General features: G+C 38.5%; 1 protein-coding gene across 1 annotated transcript; it reads left to right on the top strand.

The window, feature by feature from the left end:
• Positions 1-5,228: 5,228 nt before the first annotated feature.
• On the top strand, positions 5,229-8,121 carry LOC143559807 (homeobox-leucine zipper protein ATHB-16-like). Its single transcript, XM_077048271.1, has 3 exons — positions 5,229-5,442; positions 6,004-6,347; positions 7,574-8,121. Exons 1-3 carry the CDS (start codon positions 5,397-5,399, stop codon positions 7,910-7,912), a joined length of 729 nt encoding a protein of 242 aa, XP_076904386.1. The 5' UTR covers positions 5,229-5,396; the 3' UTR covers positions 7,913-8,121.
• Positions 8,122-9,510: the final 1,389 nt, after the last annotated feature.

The raw sequence follows: 9,510 nt of genomic DNA, 5'->3' as shown, positions 1-9,510 counted from the left end.
GGCCTCCTGGCACTCGCGGGAAGCGCACCTCAGCTTCCTTCCACGCTCATGGTTCTATCACCTGTCTTTTTCTTCCTCTGACCTTGCCATGAACCATGTTGATGCTGATGTCGACGGGCTTTCGTCCGTTACCTCTGTACCGGTTGTCATTCCTTCCTCCCTTCCTGATCGATGCCACGAGATGTGCAAGCCTTCCATCCTTAACAAATGTTTCAATAATATCCTTCAAGGATGTGCACTCTTCAGTACCATGACCCTTTGTCCCGTGGAAATCACAGGATTTGCTTTGATCCGCATTAGGTTTCTGCCGGATCGATGGGGCTTTGGGCCATGGCAATTTTTCCGTGGCAAATATCTCCGTGACGCTCTTTGTGAGTGGCGTCCACCGGTGTTTTTGATTTGAAGGGTGTGTGTTGTCCCTTCCGCCAACAAGAGGGCGAGAGCTGGATGAGGTGTCAAAGTTTACCCTTGACTGCCAAATACCTAGCCTCCTCTTTTTGTTCTGCCGGGCGATCCGGACATTGTTCTCTCTTGTCCTCTGCGTGTAGAGGTGCGTACTCTGGGGAAGGTCCCTTCCCAGTTGCTTTTCCGTCTCGGCAAAGCGCTTTGCCGCCGTCATGATGGCATCCCATGTGGATGGCATGCCATCCTTACCCGTCAACGTGCGGATAAGTTCTGGGTATTCGGCGCCTTGGATGAAGGCGGCGCGAACCAGATCCTCACTTATGTTGCCGAGACTAAGCTTTTTAGAGTTGAAGCGAGTGATGAAGTCTAGTAAAGATTCATCCTCCTCTCTCACGCAGTTGAGGATCGTCCACTGCTCTTCAGTGTACTTCCTCTGTTGGCTGAAGTGCTGGCTGAACTTGTTCTGAAAGTCCGCCCAGTCATATATGTGGTGGATCGGTAAACGATCGAACCATGCCCTGGCTGCTCCGACCAGAGTCATTTGGAACATGTAGCACCACGTGGGTTCCGTCCAGTTGCTGACGGTAGCCCCCGCAATGAACCTGTTCAGATGGTCGTCTGGGTCAGATAGACCATCATAAGTGCCAATGTTTGACATTTGTTTGGCACTTCTCGGGGCGATTGCCTCCGCAATGTCTCTTGCGAATTTTGACCTTCCTGCATTTGTGGCAGTTGGTCTAAAGGTTTTGGAGAAGTCACGCGGGTTTCTCTCCGCGATTGGTTTAAAAGCTTCCCCAAAATTCCTTTTTGGTTGGACGTCCGTGTCCTTACGCTTCCCTTTCGCCTTATGGCGAGGGTTCGCGTCGGTATCAGACTCCAACTCATCTTCTGAGTACTCGCAGTCACTGCTCATATTGAGGTGTTGGCGAGTACTGGTGAATTCGTCAGCATGTTGAGCTGAACGCAAGCGTTCATCCAATTCGGCTTGGAATTCTCTTTGCCGTGCTTCGGCCCACGCCTTCACTTGATCTAGTGTTTGGCGAGGGACCTTCGTTCGTTTTTCCAGTTGGGTATCGGTGAACCCCAATGGAATATTTACTCCACTTGCCCCGGCTTGGGTAGTCGGGGTAGTGTTCGTAAGGATTGTTTAACCGCCGGTGTTCCCCCCAGTTGCTGGGGTGGTTACCGGGGTTTCTTGGTCAGTTACAGGCCTTTGGACCGGAGTAACGTTAACCATTTCTTCAGAAATTGTGAAAACTAAAATAGTTCTAGCTTTTATGCACGGATGGCGCCAATGAAGAAACACTAAGTGACCCGGTACAGATTATAGATAATCTGAGGGTTAAGTAATGTTTCCCACGAATGAGGTCTAGCTGAGAAGGCTGTCCTTCAGGAGACCTGCAAAACAAACACCGTAAGCTCGTCACTGAGAAGGGGGGGGTTCCTCCTTGTGACCACCCTCCGGCGTGAGAATCAGACTAGGTTGCTCTGAATATAAGTGTATATTAAGAGATTGCTAGATAACTGGATAGCAGATGATCTTACCATTCCAAGATGTTGGAGTATTTATAGCCGAAGGTAGGTTTTCTAGAAGGTACAGCCGGCTGAATAGTATTCCTTTTCAACCAACAGTGGACTATGCACAGGCCATACTGGTTGGTGGGTAGGTTACGGCCAACAGTAACAAAGTCGGCTGCACTATTCCACCAACTGTAGATTATGCACGTCCTACTTACTGTGGATTGTACGCAGGCCATGCTGGTTGGTGAATAGGTTACGGCCAACAGTAACACTATTCCACCAACTGTAGGCCGCGCATGCTCCTCAGTAAGGGTTGGTGAGTAGGCAGCGGCTAATAGTGACAAACAGTACTAGAGGGTGCTCCTCCTCGTCCTGTTGTCGATGAGCTGTCACCCTGTGATTGGCTCATGGGCTGTTCTGGTCAGATCGTCTGTCCTATCCATACTTCTGTAGGTATGGTACAAGAGATCTTTCAGAATCAGACTGGCTCATTTAGGCGGGATTGTTCCCGCCTTGCTCATCCCTTCATGTGACTACTGAAGTAGCTAATGTCTTGTGCGTGTAGCCCTGCTGTCTGCGGGTAGCCTTTCCTGATGGCTTGTATCCGCAACTGCGGGAACAGGCGGGGTACTTCACCATTGGGAGGCTTTCCCTGCGTGTTCAGCTTGTGTACTGCGCGTAAGATCCTATGAGCATGGTGGGTCCTGCGGGAGCAGATGGCCTTTGCGCAGACGTCCCTGCTCCAGGTGAGTCTTGCGGGACCAACTGGTCTCTGCTGGGACCTACCTCTTCACTTATATTAAAGCTTATTAATAAAAGAAAAAATTCCATGTTTCGTCGTTACACCATGTTTAACTCAGCGCTTATGATACGTATGCATGTGAGGTGGAGAGGCCCTTTGGAGGGATCTATGAATTACAACCGGATATTGGTAATTTCGGTCTTATATTGGAATAGTACACGTGCCATGCTGGTAGTTGGTGGGTAGGCAGCGGCCGACAGTGACCAGGCCTGCTGTGTACTATTCCTTTTCCACCAACTGCAGGCTATGCACGTGGTATGACAGGAGTTGGTGAGTAGGCAGCGGCTAATAGTGACCTACAGTACAAGAGCATGCTGCTCGCCATACTGTTGTCAATGAGCTGTCGTATCTCTGGTCAGATCTTTTGCCCATACCTCGTCAGGTACAGTACAAAAGATCCTCCAGTATCGTACGGACTGGCTCATTTGGGCGGGAGTATTCCCCCTCCCGCCTTTGTGCGGGATTGTTCCCGGCTTTGCTCATTCCTTCAGGTGACTACTGAATTATTGAGAGCTAAGTGCCTTGTGCGTGTAGCCTTGCTGCGCGGGTGGCCTTCCCTGATGGCTTGTATCCGCAGCTGCGGGAACAGGCGGAGTACTTCACCATTGGGAGGTATTTCCTGCGGGAACAGCTTGCGTACTGCGCGTAAGGACGTCACGTCTCAGAGCATGGTGGGTCCTGCGGATCCAGTTGGTTTCTGCGCAGACGTCTCTCTTCAAGGTGAGTCCTGCGGGTCCAACTGGGCTCTGCTGGGACCTACCTCTTCAATTGCCAACCACATTCATTTTTCTTACGATTCAAATGCTAATATAAATTTATGTTTTTAACGATTATAGTAAATAAAAATATGTAAATTTTATTATGTTGTAAAAGGATAAAGCTTTGTATAATAATAGAAAAAGAAATAAAGAACGCAATTAAAAATAAAAATAACAATAAAAATTAATATTATTAAATACATTTTTCAAAAGCTCAAAAGAAAAGGTTATTTTTACTTACAAAACTCTATTAGAATGAACCATTACTAAACTTGGGTTGATGGAAAGTAAAGTCAAATTTTTGAAGGGAATATGCTAATTTTTAAGAAATACGATCGGATATCGTCTACTACTAAACACGTCAAATACTTTGCAAAAAGAATTATGAAAATCTCATAATCAATTACCGTCCTAGATGTTTTAGGTTTGCTCATCAAGTTTGGGTTCAATGCCATCCCTAGGAGGGGCATGGCTAGAGGCCAAGGCCCAGAAGCTTAGTAGAGGGGCAGGCTGAGTTGATATTTTTAATTTTTCTTCCTCCGTGGTGACTTGTTATTAGGTTATTTTATTTGCTCATCATATTTAACTTTAGTTTTAGAGTGATAAAATTGTTTTTCCATGACAAAAAAGCGACTTGTTTGAGGATGTTTTCCCGAGTTGATATTTTTAATTTTTCTTCCTTTGTGGTGACTTGTTATTACTTATTAGGCCAATCACTTGTACCATGCGTATTATTTATTTGCTCATCATATTTAACTTTAGTTCTAGAGTGAAAAAATTGTTGTTTCATGACGTAAAAGCTAACTTGTTTGAGACTTGAAGGCATCTACTTGTATAAATGCATGTTAAAATGCATATATTAGACTTAAGTCAGTCGTCCGACACCTGTATACAGATAACTTAAGCTAAGTTCACCAGGTTTGACACTTAACCTTAATTTTAAATTAATTTAAATAAAGTAATGGAATAAAATAATAAAAATACGTAGCCTTTAGCTTTAAAAATCTATTTTATGTACTTTTCACATTATTTTCTTTCTCTAACACCATTATTTAGTAGGTATAAACTATTTTATCAACAAAGTAGTTTCTTAAAATAATAAGTTAACGAAATTTACATAAATTCTTTGATTTATTATAAAATTTTTTATGGAAAATTCATTTTTAAATTGATGATAATCTGGAAATCCAAGAGTATTTAAAGACGTTTTGGTGATATTTGTTAAAAAAAAAGAGTTATGTTAAAGTACTCATCTTTTTATATTTTTAATTGAATATGTTTTTTCATTAGTAAACCCATCACATCATTTTTTATTACTCAGATTAAACATATAGGATGATACGTTTAGCTTAAAAAAACTAAAAACCGATAATTGTCGGTGATTTTTAAGATTTTGGATTGAAGATGTAAAATAACTAATAAATTTGCTTAAAAAAAAGAAATATTTATGTAAACGTAAAACTACAGTATTGAAATCACAAAGAGGATCTCAATCCACTTAAAATAAAAAAATATCTAGCAATATTTTATGTGTCTGATTTTGACATGCAACAGGTGTCCAATATACTGTAGTGTGCAGAGTAACCAGTCTACCTATGCTATTGCTAGACAGACTAGACCACACCTAACCCCAGTTATATTTTAACCAAACCACACCCACTGGTTGAGTTTATTTAAACCAAAGGAATATGTGAAATCCAGCTGGCCTGAAACCAGTTTCATCTTCATCTCCTCTCTCATGTTTCCAAAAAAGTTTCACAACCCTTTTCCTTGATCTTATTATTCATCAACGGTGAAAAAAAACAAGAGTAAAAACAGTAACATTTTCAACTAGATTCACCATGTTTGGTTGTAAGTGAAGATCAAACCTCTGTGTGTGTTTTCACCTTGTAGTGTGTGTAAATCCCACCATGAAAAGACATGGAACCTCGGATCCCATGATGTGTGAAAACCTAGGTAACATCGAAAGTTATTAAATTATTATTCATTATTAAAAACTCATGTATGTTTTGTTTGGATGTGGGCTTAGCTCACTTGATGTATTTACATAGTAGTTTTTGGGTGTGTTAAGTATTATTGTATGTTTATCATTAAAGAAAAAGTTAGATATTAATACTAAGAGTGAGATCCGGTACAAATACAAATACAAATGAAATTGTACAAATAACCAGAATAATTATTAGCACTTTACAGAAGAGTAATAATAATTATTCTATACAAGAAGAGTAGTGTGACAATAGTTATTTTGATGTTAGTATAATTACTCTGTACAAATAGTTTAGTGTGACAATGGTTATTTTAAGGCTATGATAATTATTCTAGTTATTTATACGTTTTTGATGTTAAAAGTTTTTTACATTTGATCCTTTATAATAATAATAATAATAATAGAAACTCATTTTATATGAATTTAAATCGTTAAAAGTTCAAGTGTAAAAAATAGTTATTAGAAAAGATAATAATAATAATAATAATAATAATAATAATAGTTTAGTAATGGATTTGTGAATTTTGTAGAAGAAAGCAGCGGTTTTAAATCAATGTTAATGGATGGTTTGGATGAGGATGGTGTCGGGGATGGTCAGATCTCGGAGAAGAAGCGGCGGTTGAGTGTGGATCAGGTGAAGGCGTTGGAGAAGAACTTTGAAATGGAGAACAAACTCAAGCCGGAGCGGAAGGTGAAGCTGGCTCGAGAGCTTGGTCTCCAACCGCGTCAGGTGGCGGTTTGGTTCCAGAACCGCCGGGCGCAGTGGAAGACCAAGCAACTTGAACGAGACTATGATGTGCTTAAGTCCAGTTTTGATTCACTCAAACAAAATTATGACTCGCTCAAACATGACAATGAATCACTAGTTAAACACGTACGTTACCAGTGCTAAATTATCAATATTATCGTTTTATTTTTAAATAGCTAAACCAAAAGTCATGTTTAGTAAATATATAAATGTAACTATTTTAGAAATACTTTTTTATAAAAAAAAGTTATCTTTTATTTCATAATCAGTTATCTTTCTTGTATAATGCACTTATGATTTATTTATTTTTTATTTTAAGTTATGCTTACAATTTTAAAATTAATATGCTTTATATTACTACTTTTAATTTTCTAATGGAAAATCAGGTTTTAATAATCCTAACTTTCTGTTATTTGCCAATAATAATCCTAACTTTGTTTATTCCCACAAGTGGTTCCAAATTTAAAAAAGTTGGCTCTCAATGGTTCATCGTTAAAAAAAAACCTAACGGCGTTAAGTTTTTTCTGAATTTCAAACTGATTTTTTAAGGCTTTTGATCGAAAGAATGATACAAATCGATTGATGTAAAACTTAGCTCGAAACGATACTACAAACAACTTAATTTTTGTTAATTTTAAATTCAAACACCCGATTTGAAATCAAGTCATTTGAAGCATCATTTCGAGCTAAGTTTTACGTTAATCGACTCGTATCATCTTTCCGATCAAAAGCTCTAATAAATCAGTTTGAAATTTAGAAAAAACTTAACACTGTTAGGTTTTTTTTAATGAGGGACTATTGAGAGTCTAACTTTTTTGAATTTGAGACCTATGGTGAAAATAAACAAAGTTGGGATTATTATTGGCCAGTAATAGAAAGTTGGGGTTATTAAAATCCAAATTTCCTTTTCTAATTCTGTTTATTTGGATAACCCAAATTTGATTCAAATTCCAGTATAGATTTAGAATTAAAGTGTTTGGTAACTTTTAAATATAAGTAAGTCAATACCCTAGTATTTTTTACGTTGATATACTTGTAATTACAGAACTTTGATTTTCTTTCATCGTGAGTTTTTTTGTTTATTTTAACTCTAAACAACCCTAATATTAATAAATTAAAAGTTTTCGATTACATCGAAACACAGGCAACAGGCTGTGTCGCTACCCTGTTTTGAATTGCAAAACCCAATCTTCCAAAAACTACATTTACCGATCTTGGAGTCTTAACATCCTTAATTTGCTTTTTCTAATCCTGTTTATTCGAATAAGCCTAAATTTGAGCTTATTCATGGAGGTTTTGTGTGGTTTAGTAGTTAAAAAATACACTAAATGAATAAAAGTTTATGTTTGCAGATTAAGGAGCTAAAATCGAAGCTGTACGGAGAACATGAACACGAGCACGGCGACAATAAACCAAAATCGCCGGAAAACATGATTGAAATGGCATACATCCCGGATTTCAAAGATGGGTCATCCGACAGTGATTCAAGTGCGATCTTAAACGAAGACACAACCACCATAGCTGCCAACATGTTGAAGTGCCAGCAATTTACGGTTTCTCAGAAAGCCTACCAGCCTCAGTTCGTGAAAGTTGAGGAACATGATTTCTTCAATGGAGACGAGTCTTGCAATTTCTTCTCCGATGATCAAGCTCCGACGTTGCAATGGTGGAACTTGACCGAGGAAAATTAGAATTGCCGGTTAATCACCGTTTAATCTCTGGTCACCGATGGAAATAATTTTAAATAAATAATGAAAAGTTGTAAATTTAAAACAAGTATGAAATCGGTGGGCATGAGGGATGTATTTATAGAAGCTTAAGCTTCTCTTTTGGTTAAACCATTAAAGAAGAAAAGGCTTCAAGTAGAATGGATGAAACATCATGTAATTTTGGAAAATAATTTAAGTCTTTCAAGTCTAGTTGCATTCAATAAGTTGGATGTGAAGCATTGAATGGAATGACCAATTATGTGTCCGAGCATCGGCGTTGTCCCTGTATTGGTATTGACCGAACAACATTGGTATCGGTATTTATTTTTCATGATTTTGTTCTAATACATTTTTGTTATTTTCAATGTTATCGGTATCAAGCTGATAAAAACGGTGTGATCTTCAGTTGTTTACCGTTTATTTAAAAGTTAATCTTGAAATTGAAATGAGTTTAAAAAGTGTTATTAAATTTAGTTTTTAAATCAGTTAAGAGTCTATTTAGCATGGGAAATAAATTGGAAAGGGAATGAAATGACGACAAATGAAATAGATTACTACCATTCATTTGTTTTTTTAAGTTGACCTATGAGAATATAATGAACGATTACTTTATGTTGTATGATAAACGGAAAACACGAATTAATAAAATGCAAGTAATAAAAAGAAAGTTGGCGGTGATGATGACATTGGTGGCAAAAGTGACGGTCAAGCGACAGCAGAGGTGGCGGCGTCGGTGTTAGCGGTCCGCCGGCTGTGATGGTGTTGGTGATGGTGGTGGAGGCGGTAATCTTGGTGGCGATCAGGTGGTGGTGGGTTTGCAGTGGGGGTGGTGGTAGTATCAAGAAAGTTGCTTGAAATATGAATAGTAAGAAAAAAAACCCAGAATGTGTAAAGAAATAGTTTTAATGGAATAAAATTCCTTATATAATTGTTGAGTCAATTCCATTATCATCCATTTCATTAACAGTTCTGCGTATCTTACTCTAATTTAGAGTTATCTAGTTTTGTTTAAAATGGAAGATAAATAAGTTCTAGTTTATTTTAAATAGTTTATGAGTCATAGTAGGATTAGATAGGGGTAACAGTCATCAAGTTTTTCTAGTATAAATAGTGAGTCTATGGTAATTGCAATGTGTGGTTTTCGTTCTTTATAATAGGGTAAGTAGCACCATCACCATTGGGGTACATCTTTTTGGGTATTTGTTAAACAATGAGAGAAGTACCCCCACCTATTGGGGTACCTCTTTGGGGTAGCGTAAATCAGTAGGAAGTACCCGAAATGCGTAGTTGGTGTTTGATTTTGCAAGAGAGCCTTCAACCAATCATCCATCATCTTTGCAATTCTTTTTTTTCTTTAAAAAAAGGGGGAAATGGCTTTAGGGTAGTTTAGAGATGTGTTGTCTGTAATTTAGGTGTTTTATGGTACATAGAAGTGTCAATGATATGACAATACAAGATCGGTAGAACTTTGGGTGCATGAGAGGAGTTCCCATTCCTCATAATAATACTGAAAGAGTCGAACAACTTGTTCAAATATAATGTGTTTTGTGTTTTAAGTTTGAAACATGATTTCCGACACT

Source organism: Bidens hawaiensis, unplaced genomic scaffold, assembly GCF_021521415.1.
Source record: "Bidens hawaiensis isolate Kalapana, Puna unplaced genomic scaffold, B.hawaiensis_p1.1 tig00020044_1, whole genome shotgun sequence".
Classification (NCBI taxonomy): domain Eukaryota; kingdom Viridiplantae; phylum Streptophyta; class Magnoliopsida; order Asterales; family Asteraceae; genus Bidens; species Bidens hawaiensis.
Note: the sequence above shows the minus strand (reverse complement) of the source record. Positions and strands in the feature narration are given on the sequence as shown.